Raw genomic sequence first — 15,620 nt, 5'->3', positions numbered from 1 at the left:
ACTTTCTTACTCCTACTGTATCTACATGATCAATAGTTGAATACGGATAACTTTACCCCACATTCAAACGATCACCTTTTCTTTGGGAACTTATTGTCGTGTCTTGGATATTTGATAAAATACTCTCCTCATTGCACTCTTTACTAAACAATTCATTGGACGATTATGATGTGGATTGTCAAACCCAAATATTCATTCTCTAAACTATTAATCGTAACTTTTAGGAGGCTTGTACGGACATTAAGACACAAAGAGAAGTTAATTTGAATTTAAACACTTCGTGTTGAAAAGAGGACACGGGCAACTGAAGTCTGCAGAAATGCATCTCCGAAGCGTGCTGAAAACCCGTAATCATGAGGTCAAATACTGACTGATTAATGTGCTTCAAGTTTCACCACAGTTTTCAAGATGTCAGTCCACTTATGGCACTCATAGTTCAAAGTTCATTGAGATGGTAATTAGACTTAAGTATCAGAATAGAACTAGAAGCTCATTAGATTAAAGCATCAGATTAGAATTAGAAGGTAATTAGACTCAAGTGTCAGAATAGAACTAGAAGGTAATCAGACTCCATTTGAACCCATTTGATATACAGATGCAAAGTATAAATAGCAAATACGTATGTGAAATAAATGTAAAAGTCTCGATATTCTGTTTATCAGTGGAATTTCGGATCGCGCACAAGGAGTCGGCATTGGAACGCATTCTATTGGTGATCAGGCCCGTGTTCGATTCCCCACATTGGTACAATGTGCGAAGTCCGTTTTGGTGTGATGATGGAACATAACCATACTCACCTATTTTAGTAGTTAATATTCGTCTCAGGAAGAGTGTTGGAACACAACCATAATCACCCATTTTAGTAGTTAATATTCGTCTCAGGAAGAGTGTATTGAATTTAAGTTTTAGACTTTTTTGTTGAGGTGTATTCTGAATTCAGGGGTGATCACATCCCTCCGTGTTTGGTCTTTCTTACCACAAGAATTAAATACGCCTCTGAAGAATCGAACAAATGTTCAGCACGGATGTAATCCTCCTTATTCTTCCCTTATACTAGCGTAATATTCGAAGCCATCGTCTTACAACTGCTTCATCGCAGGCTGTCAAATTCTCTCCAAAGAGACTTAAGACATAGGTGTTGTTCGCTGAAGCGTGACAACGGCGCCTTCGGAACATTCCCTCAGGCGTGACACGTTTATGAAGTCATTTTTTGTCACGCCAGGACATCCCTGTTTCCCAATACAATTTCGTGTTCAATAAAGGCCCTCTTTAAACAACTGATTAGAGAACCAGAACGGCGTTCCGTACTGTAAAACAGGCAAGTGTTTGATATATGCTTTACCGACGACACAATCTTGAGTGGCAGTAAATCGTGTTCGTCATAACGTAAGAAAGCGATAGCCTGTACTGCAGCTTGTCAGTCCGTGGTGATGGCCCAACAATTCCTGCATCTACTGCTGTCTACCCTCCTTTATGGGGAGTCACCTACGGGTAAGAACTTTTAAATTGTTTTTTGTCGTTGCAGATACAAATGCCCATAGTGATAACTACGCACTGTTTGAATGATATGATTGTTGGGAAACCTCTTGCATGACATTTCTGACATCAACTCAAGTGCCTCTGACTTGAGACTCACGTCAAATATGAGTTTTTGAATAATAACACCCTTTCCTTTTGTCAGACCTTACTATCGCGAACATGTATTTGTGTGGATCTTGTAATTAGATATTGGTCAAAATCTGCATTTAAGTTTTGTCCGTTAGTACAGTTCTGCGTGTGATTTCATAATTATCTTACCTTGAATTACATTAGTACCAAACGTTACAAAATCGTCTTCCTTCACGTCTTAAAATTGCGCCACCGGGTAGATTACACGTGTAATCAATATTTACATGGGAATATCAAATAGTTTCTGTGCGTTCGAACAGTTTGAACAGATGCGAACGAGGAGAGGCAAATACTGATATCATTTTACACAAGGAATACATTTTGTGACATCGCGTGTGCATGCCATGAAGGTGCAAAGCCTGCTAATGTCGACAGTTTTATGACACGAAGAATAATGGACATCATCCAGGCAGTAAACTGAGGACGCTCTCAAAATCTTGTTCAAGTAAAGGTAATTTCTCTAACTGCAGTTCTGTTCATGCTACAAAATATAGTTCTGTTAATGATGCTAAATGTAGGTGTGTTGTTGCCGCTAATTTTAGTTGTTGCAAAATTTAGTTCTGTCATTGTTACAAGGTATAGCTCTGTTAGGTCTCTTATTGCTGAAAACGTGCTTTTGTCAATATTGCAAAATATAGGTATATTATTGCTGCAAAATGTAGGCGTGTTATTGCTGCGAAATTTGGTTCTGTCATTGCTGTAAAATATAGCTCTGTTATGTCTCTTGTTGCTGAAAATGTACTTCTCTTATCGTTGCAAAATATAGTTCTGTTATTGCTCCAAATGTATAGATCTGTTGGAAAATACTGGAAAATGCAGTTCTGTAACTGATCCAAAATGTTATTGCCGCAAAATTAAGTGCTTGAATTGCGTCAAAATGTAGTTCTGTTATTGCTGCAAAATGTATTTCTGATATTGCTGCAAAATGTGGGTCTGTCATTGCCTCAAAATGTAGGTGTGCTATTGCTCTGAAACTCAAATGTAGTTGCTAGAATACTGGAAAATGTATGTGGCGTGAAATTATATCTACGTTATATATTCACACATGCAAAATTCCTTAACTAAATTAGAAATATATACACTGCTGTCTGTGTTTGCTTTAGGTCGTCGTTCGTATCGATTTAGACTTTGAACACATGTCATCGTTGTGAGAATCGTAGCTAACGGAAACAGTTCAATGTTTCTAGTAACGGGAGAAACCGATTGAAGCTGTTATACGTAACAAATAAACAAGGGGGGGAGGGGGGGGGGGCACTATCCACGTAAAAAGATTGGATTGGCTTTTACTGAACAATAGATTTCTAGAATGTTGAAGTCAAAAAAGCATAGAGAAGACTATGCCGAAAAAAGGAAGGTATCGTAGGTCCGTCTTACAGCACAATTTATGCTAGGAGATCTTCAACCAAAGTGATCCGATTATGCACAATAGCATTATAAGGTGGTTCACGCAAAACTTTAAAAGCATGGGACAAATGTCACCACATTATTCTTCAGCACTCTTGACCCATGTTCTAGTCATCACTGTCCTGACGTGGAACAGTTGAGAAACGAATATAAAACATTTCTGACTTTGTATACTACATTAATTTATTTTGTCATTTCTTTTCAATATATCAACTCATCGTAAAAAGACACGAAAATCTCAACATCTTATGACTACTGGGTTATCAAGGAGTTTTTAGGGTAATATGGCTATAGTCTTTCCTGAACTGAAGTACCGTTGAGGTAAACATGGAATTTAGTTCCCTTGTAAAGTTGATGTTACAGGATATTTGGATTACGGTTAATCAATGTTCATAAATGAGAAAGCTTCTCGGGTTTCAGTGACGGTCAAGCTTTCATATTCATCGAGAACATGTTTTGAGCCACCCTTACGAACTGTGATGTTGCTGACGATCGTGGTGCGCCCAACGTCGAAAGTCGGATAATCGTTGCTAGTCACGTATCACGTGTTTAGATGAGCCCCGATTCTGTGTGTCAGTTTTTTCATAGTCGTGGTCGTTTGGCCGCGTCCAGTTTCCGTCTGGTAATATTTGCTAACTTGTGTAATTTGTGAGACAGATTAAAGTTTGAAATGTATACTTTCTTTTAGCCGTAGGTGTATGTTCCGCTTGATATGCATCACCGTTTTTCATTTCTGTAAATCATAGTATCGTGCAAACGAACTCAAGTTTTATAAACAGTTGTATGCTATTAACTAATAGACGTGTTTAACTTAACACAGTATACCACAGTTGTAATGAACTCAAAGGGGGAACCAATGTTAGTTCCTTTTAAGTGTAGTTGTTCGACTGAAAATGGATTGGACCCGCAAAACAGTTCGTTATATCCACCAGTTCAGTTTAGTGTTCTCTATATTGACGCTCAGGAGAATGAAGTTTGTTGTTTTTGTGGATCGTGTGTTGTAACAGTTTGTTGAACTAAGTGAGTTCTCTGCATGTTTACCGTTGAGTGAGTAAAGTTTCATGCCGATTTAGCAATATCGCAGCAATTGTCACGGACACCAGAGATGAACTTCATACCATGTACCCATGTGGAGACTAGAACCCGGGTATTTGACTAGACAAGTGAACACATTTACCACTCGGCTACCCAGCCGCTCCTTAACAGAACGTACTGGTGGCCCAACGAACTGGAGCGCCTCAGCCATGACAGAATCCGCTGAATATGAGTTCAAATACATGATTTGTTGTGACCATGATCTTTGTTTTGTGAGTGACATACCTGTACCCGTCAAATTTCACAAGGTGTTGATTTTCTTTTGTATTAGTTGGAACGCCATGACACAACTGAAATGCTGTTTTAACGTTATGTCCTTCATTCAGTGAAGCACAAGTACACATATCACTTTTTGTCACCATCTATATTTATACGAAAAAATATAGTGAATACAATACTGAAATAGAATGACATAGCTTAGATTAAGTGCGACAAACCCTTGGGAAATCGAAGTTCTGTATACGTGTGTTGTTCTAGGGAAAAGTGAACAAACTCAGAGTGCCCTTTAGGCATGGTGTTCGTGTGATAAATGACTTGTCACGCGTGACAGAAGTGAGACTTTAACAAACTAAGCCATGCATATTACCGACGGAACTCCAGCTAGCTTGAAGTGACACTTACGCATTGCGTCACCGAGATAATATGTCAGTTATGTTGTCCTCTTTAGTTCTGACATTAACCAACATCCGTGTATGTCAATGTTTGTATATCTACAAATGCCTGTTTCACATCAAATTCACTCATTTGTCCCATAAAAGTTTGACATTTACATTTACATTTACATTTACTACATGTGAACAGGCTTTTCCAGCTCGCCTCTATATTAGGACAATATAGGAACAAATGCACATCTCACACACATCTGTTCCATCTACATAAACTGACGGGTAAGCTGTTCAAAAGGGGATTGAAAAAGTCACACATGTTATCCAAACATTACTTGGCTACCGCAACCCTTTCAAAATGACGTGAAACCACAACAATGAAACCGGCATCAAATAAACACAAATATGTAACCATTTCATACAATGTTTTACACGTAGCGCTCGTCAAAGATGTATACAATATTTCTTCATCTCTCTGGTACATCAGCGCTTCATTCAAAGAGAACTTATACATGTTGCAAACATGCCGTTCAGTTGACAAAACTCTCTTCACATCCACGAGGAATCACACACAAGTCGATTGTACAGATCCCACTTTCTCTTGAATATTTCTTTATGATTCATTATCAAAATAAGGATGATTCAAGGTGTTCGCTAAAATGTAAGCAAAATGTGAAATGTATCCTGCCTGTCCGGTGGCACCAATCATGAAAACATGCAAGTGCCAAACCCCGGGATCGTATGATACGAATAAAAGACGCATTCTATTTCATCTGTGGTAAGGCACATGATTAAGACACATTAGTCCAAATGATATATTTTTCAAAGGTGGAGAATAAAAGAGATGTTCCCATCAAACCTTCTACGCAGAAAGGGAATTCATCGATTACGAGGAAGTTTATTATTTGACAGCAAACCTTACATGTATCCAGCCTTACCATCATAAACTACAAACGCCCGCATCACTGGGGATTAACATTATGTATTAGGCGTCGTTGTCAAAGGCGGCGGACAATGATATAATCCTCTTGTATTGCGATATGGTAATAAATTTCACTTATTATTACCGTAGAAGTACCAAATGCTCATATTCTTGGCATGATGAGTTTACAGGCGCCGTGGTGATCTGCATTACAGTTGATTTAATTATCTACGTGTCAGTTTATGCTGTACATAAAATAACCCAACGGCAACCAAACGGATTAAGAGATCAGAGTAATGTTCCCTTGGAGGAACATGTAAGGCAGGTTGACGTTCAACTTCAAACAACGTCTTTATATGTGCAGCATTCTCATTGATGATATGATTTTCAATTATTGAAATACAAATAACTTGATCTGTGTTCAATTCTAAATATTCCAGGCGGAAATGGGGGCGGTGATCTCAGCCATCACTGGAGCTACAAGGGCGAGTCAGGTAATTTTTGTCCAATCATTCATCATTTGTCTATGTCAGCGGAGGCACATAGATGCGATACTGCTGATAAACAGTTCATGTATGTTTATGGTGACTCTCCAAGACAGAAACTGAATTGAATGAAATACTGATTAAAACAAGCATATTTTGCTATCGTACATCATACCTTCAAAATGCACGAGGTAAGATAGCAAAGTATTCAATTTCAATTTGTGTGCATGTGTTACAGTCAGATTGTGAAATCAGTCATTTCTCGAATCGACTAGAAATTTCAGGCATTTCGTGAAATAACTCAGGGAGTCAGCCATTTCGCGTCATTTTGTGCAACAGCAATCAAAATATTTCAGTCGTTTCATGAAATGTTACTTAGTAACTTAATCTACAAACGTGGATCACAATTTCAACATGACTTGTCTCTAATAATTAAAAAGACATTAAACATTAAAAAGACTTTTGAATACATCTTTTATGATTTTGAGTTTATTGTATTGAATACAAACTTCTGTTGGATATTGATAATTACAACTGAAAATCGGTTTCTTTCTTTCAGCCTTTACGGCATTTTATAATTTTACGTTTTACTATGTAAATTTTCCTAAATCTTACTTTACGAACTTTCATCCATTCACAGTAAATAATGAATATATAGGCCAAATAACAATCAATTATCACTTTAACTTTTCGAAAAACATATTTTTGAACAATGGCAATTGTCCTAATTAAAGTACATGGTAATTGTTTAATTATGTTTTTGAAATGTCTAATGTTTGCTCTATCAAATTATAAAGGTTATAAAGAGTTTAAAATTTCATTTCAGACAAAAAAATCATTTTAAAATGCCTAGTGCTACTTATTTTATGCACGGATGTACATATATGCGACACAAGATATACAAAGTTACAATTCTCCGTTTTTCAGTATGCTTAAATAATAAAGACTATAATGGCAATAATGACCGCCTGTATTTTGATGTACAAGAAGTTGCGGAATGTATTCTTACTCCTTCATCACGATTACATCCACTTGATCAGCCGTTCTTGTCACCTGATGAAGGAGTAAGAATGTGGAAACGACCATAACTTCTCTCTATGCGCAGTTCAAAAGCTCCACAATTATAGATAATGACTATTTCGAATGTTTCTTTATCAGGCCCGGGAAACTGGTCGCTGCTATATCCGACGTGTAGCGGTACGAGGCAGTCACCCGTGAATATTCAAGATCGGAATATCATATACCAGGAGCTACCTCGCTTCAGGTTCAACAACTTCGATGGCTTAAGGACTGCCTTCAGGCTCACTAACAATGGTCACACAGGTAGTAATGAACAACCAAGTGTTTAAAATGCTCGCAGTGCGTTCAACTACATTTTAAAGACTAATGAAAGAGTTAACCAGCTATTTAGTGAAATGTTTCTAAAGAGAAAGTGAAAACCTTTTCTTGTGTCTTGTGATACTGCTTGATGTACAAACGCACAATCACACACACATTCATCTTGTGGGTTTATCCCCTAAGCCACTTTGAGCAGCTATCAAAGTGAAAGTAACGTTTTGCAAACTTTATCGAACATCTTAGCAAAAGTACGATACTGACAGAAAGGATCTGAAAATTGAGTAATTCTTAGTTCCCCCAGAGAAATAGTCATCCTTAACTTCATCTTCATATTGGCCGTGTTCTTTGTTTGACTCATATGACAATGGGCCTGGTTGTGTTATAGTTATGAAAGGAATTTCCTTACTGATAGATAAGCTCAAAAGACACGGTATTGTTATAGTAATGAAATGAACTTCCTTATTGATAGATAAGCTCAAAAGACACGGTATTGTTATAGTAATGAAAGGAATTTCCTTAATGATAGATAAGCTCAAAAGACACGGTACTGTTATAGTTATGAAAGGAACTTCCTTACTGATAGATAAGCTCAAAAGACACGGTACTGTTATAGTAATGACAGGAACTTCCTTACTGATAGATAAGCTCAAAAGACACGGTACTGTTATAGTAATGACAGGAACTTCCTTACTGATAGATAAGCTCAAAAGACACGGTACTGTTATAGTAATGACAGGAACTTCCTTACTGATAGATAAGCTCAAAAAACACGGTATTGTTATAGTAATGAAAGGAACTTCCTTACTGATAGATAAGCTCAAAAGACACGGTACTGTTATAGTTATGAAAGGAACTTCCTTACTGATAGATAAGCTCAAAAAACACGGTATTGTTATAGTAATGAAAGGAACTTCCTTACTGATAGATAAGCTCAAAAGACACGGTACTGTTATAGTAATGACAGGAACTTCCTTATTGATAGATAAGCTCAAAAGACACGGTATTGTTATAGTAATGAAAGGAACTTCCTTACTGATAGATAAGCTCAAAAGACACGGTACTGTTATAGTTATGAAAGGAGCTTCCTTACTGATAGATAAGGTACTGTTATAGTAATGACAGGAACTTCCTTCCTGATAGATAAGCTCAAAAGACACGGTACTGTTATAGTTATGAAAGGAACTTCCTTACTGATAGATAAGGTACTGTGATAGTTATGAAAGGATCTTCCTTCCTGATAGATGAGGTACTGTTATAGTTATGAAAGAAACTTCCTTCCTGATAGATAAGCTCAAAAGACACGGTACTGTTATAGTTATGAAAGGAGCTTCCTTACTGATAGATAAGCTCAAAAGACACGGTACTGTTATAGTTATGAAAGGAGCTTCCTTACTGATGGATAAGGTACTGTTATAGTTATGAAAGGAGCTTCCTTACTCATAGATAAGCTCAAAAGACACGGTACTGTTATTCAGAGGGTCATTGTCGTATCCTGAAAGACTAAAGGCATTTACAGATTCTGGACATGAATGCAAATATATATTAACACAAATGGTCAAACATTAATTTTCAAACACAGGTAACCTTTTTTCATATCATGTAATTCAACTTGTGTGTTACTTCCAGCAAGTATATCTATATTTGGTAACATGTCCGTGGAGGGAGGCGGCCTTGACGGTCAGTACAACACCGCTGAGCTACACTTCCACTGGGGCAGCTCCAACAACCTCGGTTCGGAACACTCCATCAATGGCAGAAAATATCCTTTGGAGGTAAGAGGAAATGGCGTTCCTTTTTCGTTTGATCATGGGAGGTTCTCAATAATTTTGTTCTAAACGAAACCACACAGAAAGACATGGCCCCACACAGACATACGTGGCCATGGTGTTATATGATTTGTTCTTCGGTTGTTTTAAGCCACCCTCATAAACACAAACCCAAGGAAGTGACTTCCGTCACTAAATAGTACAGTCCAACCAGTACCAGACGAACCTTTGAGCGGTATTATCAGCGACAATCTGAGACTCTGGAACACAATTGCAGGCGTTGCTAGTAACAAAGGAAGGGTTAAACATATTATGTAATTGATAATATATTGTTCTGTTGATGACGTAATATCCACATAAGAGCGTTGCGTGTGAATATACCATTTTGCGTTAATGGTATCCGGGTATTGTCGAAGTAATTACACACAATGTTACGTACTGACATCTTGTTGCCTTCTTGACACAAACAGTAAGTGTTCTGTGTCTGGCACAGATGTCACACGTGCTATTTGTGCTGTTCCTGCCTTGATGTATCAATAACATCTACCTCTGCTTTCATACAGATGCACATCGTAAGTTATGCCACCAAATATGGAAGCTTGTCAAACGCCATGAGGTTCAGAGACGGTCTTGCTGTGCTTGGGACGTTTTTTGACATAGCTGTGAGTAAGACAGAAAACGTTTTTAATGGAAACATAATACCAATCATTCGTGTTAGCTACATAACGACCCAGCCATTCGTTTACTCGCATATGCTGGTCATTGTTTTCACCTCAATATAGCATCCACACTTTTACCAACATACACTAGCCATTGTTACCAACAGCATTCCTTTCCATACATTTGCTAACCACATGTAGCAGCCATTCTTCAACCTCCACATACTTACCATTCTTCTCACCTACATGTATCAATAATATTTTCACCCACCAAACTAACCACTGTTTTCCAAAACGTGTAACAACCATTCGTTCACATACATATACTAGTCATTGTTTTGAACAATATATACCAATCATTCTTTTCACCAACAATTACTTATGATTGGTTTCACCGTTAAGTAACAACCATTCCTGTTACCTGCATCTACTTACTTGTTTTCACCAACATTTAACACTCTTTCTTGCAGCGCCGCCGTGTTGAATGTGTCTAGGTATGAGGAGTTGTCAGAGCCATAGATTATTTTTTTGTAGGGAAAGATTGTCACTGCAAAAGAGCGTCAGAAGTCAAGTCCCCGGAGGCTTCCGATGTTGAGACGTAAACAACACCCAGGAGCATGACTTGTGACGCGCTTTTGCAGTGACGATCTTTCCATACAAAAAAATCTATGGCTCTGACAACTCCTCATACCTAGACGCATTCAACAGGGGTGGTCAAAGATGGATAATTATAAAAATGCAATCACTAGAAACTGAAAACAAAACTCACCGAGACGGGCCCTTCCTAGTGACGCCACATTTTGATGTGTGAGTTTCAGGACGCGACCGACAAATCGCGGAACGGAGCCGAGGAATCTCCGACGATGGCCGATCTTGTTTCAAGTATTACCGACATTGCTTCCGACAGGGGCGTTGTGTTTATGTTATTACCGCTAAACTACCGATATCACTGCAACTGTTTCGCGAGTGGGAAATGCAATTCCTTCAAATTTGCTGTAATTCCTTCAATAACGTAGGGGGGCCTGTTCTTTCAGTCTCCATAGACTAACCATTGTTTTCACCTACATATACCAACCATTTTTCTACCTACATACGCTAACCATTGTTTTCATGTACGTGTAATAAACATTCGTCTGCCTAATACTAACAATTGTTTTCACCTACATGTACCCCCTATACTCTTTCAGGAACAGTATCTTGGCCATGGATACAGATTAAATGTTCCGCGGGTTAAAGTAGGTGCTCAACTACCAAAAACATACTCAATCTGAGTTGAATGGTCTTTGTTGTGTCTTTAACGCACAGCGCTATGCAACGTAACAATATATACACAAAGCAGTCTGTTGGCGCACCCCTCCCCGTATTGGAACTTCCTACCTTCCTACTGCATGATTTCACGAAATGATGGTTATGCTTTTACAATACACTCCTGAGTCAATGTCCAATGTCAAATTCCTCTGTAACGTTGGCAAATTCGCTGACGGAACTATATTTGTATTTGCAGAGGGAAAACCCTTACTTCAGACCCATTGAGGAAGGACTGGTTCGAGCAAAGTATGCTGGTAAGTCTTTGAATGAACGTTGCCCTGACAGCCCCTTATAAGTTTGCTGAGTGGTTGCATTCTGATGGTGACAAATCAGGGGAACCTGATGTTCGATGACTTCAAAGACAGTGCTGAACTAGCCACATGTACACCTTTATCGAATGTTCTAATACGGTTAGCATTCTCTTTCTGATCAGATTAGGATAATAACTGGTTATTTATTGTTTGGTCCGTCTGGTAGTGGTCTAGATGTTTGCCTGTTACTGTATATTATATCTCCTGTTTTGGAGACGTTAAACTGTTCGTCTCTGACTGGTGGTGAACCTTAAACTCGACATTCAACGCTCGGAAGGATCCATTCTTTCTTCCAGTGTCTTCAGAGACAAAATGTCTTTACCCAAGGTTTAGGAGAAACATAATTTAAATCGAAGCGAGTGTCATTTTTCATGCATTACCACAGATAAACGTATCTGGCACGTACTAATAGTAAACACGCATTACATAATTGGGCCACCCCGGCATAACAGCTGTACCGGCATGAAATTCGAAACTGAGCCGAATGTGTCGGAATAGTTAAAGGTTAGCTTGTACAGGACCATAGTTGACACAGTTACGAAGACAACAATTCCCAGGGCTGAACTGACATATGTGGTCCAATACCTGCCGGTGAATTATCACTGGGACAGTATGGGTCCAATATTGCCGATTTATCTGGGTCTGTGTTGGTAGAGAAGAGACGGGAGGTACAGTCTCAAAGTATTGTGGGGACATTTGTGAACGAGTGCTGTCTGCTGGAAGGAGACATAAGCCACACACAAACAGATGGATGAATACATGGTTACGTTAAGCCCAACCTTGCAATGGAAGGATATAAATATTTGACCGAACTGAGCTTCTAAGCCATATCGGCCAGAGTAAAAGCCGTTACTGGACAAATGCACTGGACTGGCCTATATAGACTATGCCATATTCACCCAGAATAGGACCAGTGCAAATAATCTGTACTGGATGAGATAAGAGTGGATTTTTAACAATTGCAATACACCATTCTTCACAGAATACGTCCTCAGTCTCTTGGTTTTGGTTACTTGAAAAACATGCTAAACAATTATAATTCAGAATAAAGTTTGTTTATCGTTTCACGCCGCGCTCCACCACAACCTAGCTACGTGACGGCGATATGCAAATATCTGAACCTGGACCAGATAATCTTGTGATTGATATCACGAGCTTCGGTCTACGCAATTGCGATACCATGACTTGTCAACCAAGTCTGTAAGCATTGAAACCCGATACTGTCTCGCCTATTAGGAGAAACATGGATTGCTAAAGACCACACGATGTGTCTGTTCTTACAAGAAAAATACAAGTGGTGAGACTCATGAATCGTACAACCCAACAACTTGGGTATTATGTGCACAGTTATGGTTGTATCAATAACAACAATGTGTTGTTCCAGGTAACTTTACCGATCTGCAGTCCTTGAATCTCCTGGGACTGCTGCCCGCTGATACGACGCGTTACTACCGCTACTATGGTAGCCTGACCACACCCCCTTGTCATCAAAGCGTCATGTGGACGTTGTTTGAGGACGTCCAATACATCTCTCCTTACCAGGTAAAACAACTTTAACACCTACATAACAACACTTTGGAGCAGTGGGGTAGCCCAGTGGTTAAGGTGTTTTCTCGTCACGCTGAAGACCCGAGTTCGATTCCCCACCTGGGCGCAATCTGTGAGGCCCATTTCTGGTGATAAATCTGGACTATTGCAAAAGTGCCTAAAACTATACTCACTCAAATGAGTGAAGGTTTTGTTTCGTACAACTTTAGGGAACACAGCTGTATATTCTCCCTTACAAAATGGTATCCAATCTGTTAAACAGTAGATAGAAAGCACGAAACATCTTTGAAGATCCAGGCGAAATTTCGATAATACTATTATGACGACATCATGATTATAAATGCTTTTGACTCCGCATTCAGTATCACAGCAACAAAAGTATGTTTGACACAACCTAAACCTTTCGGACCTTAAATTTGCGGGAATAGTTTTCGTGAGGAGTTTCTGTATGTGCGGTATATCAAGTTATTAAGTTATCACAAACTTCTTTTCGTCAGTATATTTTTGTTTATCCTTTTCTTTTGTGAAATAATGTTGTCCAAATAATTCAAATCGGAACAAGCTTTAGCCTGTCTTTTTTCCTCTGCCATACATCAATCATTATTGAGTTACATGACATTTGGAGAGGCAGACGTCGTTATCATTAGTGTTCATTTCCATTTTTAAATCCACCAAACCTTAATCCTTCTCTAAAGATCAACCAACCAAAGTCTGTGCTTAGGGGATTGTGGCCTCACATGTTGATTTGTGAATACGACAAATCATATGATGTTTAGATGAATATTTTGTATATTGATCTTTAATTTAACTTTCAGCCTATCATATGTTTGATTGGCATTATTAGAAGCCGGTAAGTGATGAGAGGGTAAGATTCTTTATGGATAACAACTTCTTTATTGCATATGATGCGACGTTTCGGTATAGATCCTTATACCGTTGTCAAGCAAGAGTGGAGTAATACATCACAGAACAGACTTATATACATGGACAGGGATAAAGTAATAACAACATGTAGGTATGAATCAAAGGTGGGGGATTAACGACAACAACAATGGGTGGTAGTAATGATGAGACAATAAGAGGAAGCCAATAGTGGCTGTAGCTGTGACAAAGTATACATGGCTGATAGGGTAATTAGTAATGGTGGCTGGTGAGCTCTAATCTGTTATTTTTATAAGTTCATTGTATGCAGTTGGGATGAGATATCCCTGATCTCTGTTGATTGAGCGCTTGTGTCTCCTGATTTGAGACATAAGTCTGTTCTGTGATGTATTACTCCACTCTTGCTTGACAACGGCATAAGGATCCATACCGAAACGTTGCATCATATGCAATAAAGAAGTTGTTATCCATAAAGAATCTTACCCTCTCATCACTTACCGGCTTCTAATAATGCCAATCAATCAATAAAGAAGTTGCTATCCATAAAGAATCTTACCCTCTTTCAGCCTATCGCCGAATAATGCATAGGACAAAATACATTCTTGAAATGCTTGCAAAAATATATTTGGTTTCACTAATTTCACGTTCCACGTTTCTGCCAATACAAGAAAAAGAACATTGCTAGCAACAGTATCAAGCTTGGATGTAGAGCATTTGTGATGCTAAAGAAACTAGAGATGATTTGTAGTATGTAGGATTTGTTTTTAAACTTGTAGCTACTGTTTTTAGCTCAATTATTTGGATTTTGTAAGTGTTCGGTGTATATGTGCTATGGAAATGATATTGAAAGGGTTCATTAGGCGAACAGGTGAAGGCCCTTGTTTTTGTTATCGAAAGAACATGTCTTACTAAAACCTCTCTGTACCTCTCTGTACAGTTGGCTCGTCTCAGGACTAAATGCAAACACAGGGCCACAAGTAGCTTATGACCCCAAAACCCCAATGCAGTACTAAACAGTCACTCAATCAATCTTAAGTTTGAAGACATTAAACTGTAAACCTTACGATATATTTGACGTATATGAAAGGACGGGCAAATGATAGGACAAATTTAAACTGGCAACGAGACAAATCGTTACTAGGTGTACCGCACATGCCGAAACATTGCAGAGAAATCTCATGTACATCAACATCGAATTCTCCTCTGTTGCCATGATATATGGGCGTGTACTTCGTTTACCCACACGTTTATGCAAGGGCAAGAAGTGATAAATGATATAGTGATGTAGCAGCAATGGTCCGATCATAAGTGATCGATTACATCGTAGCATACTATCTTATTGTCAGGTTTTGACATGGTACGAAACAAACACTCTTATAAATGTCACACTTCATCCATAACATACTCTTTTACAACTGTTTCTGTAGCACCCCAGGCAAATCTAAAACGTTGTTTATAAATATATACTGGTATTTCAATAATCGTACATTTTGTGCAATATTTGACCTTTCAACGTCACTTCTGATTGGGGCGTAAAAGGTTATCATTGTTAGAGAGACATAAGTGAAGTGTCAGGCGTTGTTTAGTTTTGGGGACACCAGTACATGCAGCACTATTTCAATAGTTCGA

The 15,620-nt window shown here is 38.5% G+C and overlaps 1 protein-coding gene across 1 annotated transcript in view; it reads left to right on the top strand.

The window, feature by feature from the left end:
• The first annotated feature begins 1,345 nt into the window (after positions 1 to 1,345).
• Positions 1,346 to 15,620, top strand: part of LOC137256765 (uncharacterized) — a 34,134-nt gene continuing 19,859 nt past the window's right edge. Inside the window, exons 1-7 of the mRNA XM_067794566.1 lie at positions 1,346 to 1,491; positions 6,135 to 6,188; positions 7,338 to 7,502; positions 9,144 to 9,289; positions 9,847 to 9,945; positions 11,447 to 11,504; positions 12,946 to 13,103. Of these exons, the coding sequence (XP_067650667.1) occupies positions 1,431 to 1,491; positions 6,135 to 6,188; positions 7,338 to 7,502; positions 9,144 to 9,289; positions 9,847 to 9,945; positions 11,447 to 11,504; positions 12,946 to 13,103 (741 nt within the window). The 5' untranslated portion in view covers positions 1,346 to 1,430. The remainder of the gene's footprint in view (positions 1,492 to 6,134; positions 6,189 to 7,337; positions 7,503 to 9,143; positions 9,290 to 9,846; positions 9,946 to 11,446; positions 11,505 to 12,945; positions 13,104 to 15,620) is intronic.

The sequence above is a fragment of the Haliotis asinina genome, chromosome 1 (genome assembly GCF_037392515.1).
Source record: "Haliotis asinina isolate JCU_RB_2024 chromosome 1, JCU_Hal_asi_v2, whole genome shotgun sequence".
In the NCBI taxonomy this organism is placed as follows: Eukaryota; Metazoa; Mollusca; class Gastropoda; order Lepetellida; family Haliotidae; genus Haliotis; species Haliotis asinina.
This window is presented reverse-complemented; position numbering and strand designations above follow the sequence as displayed.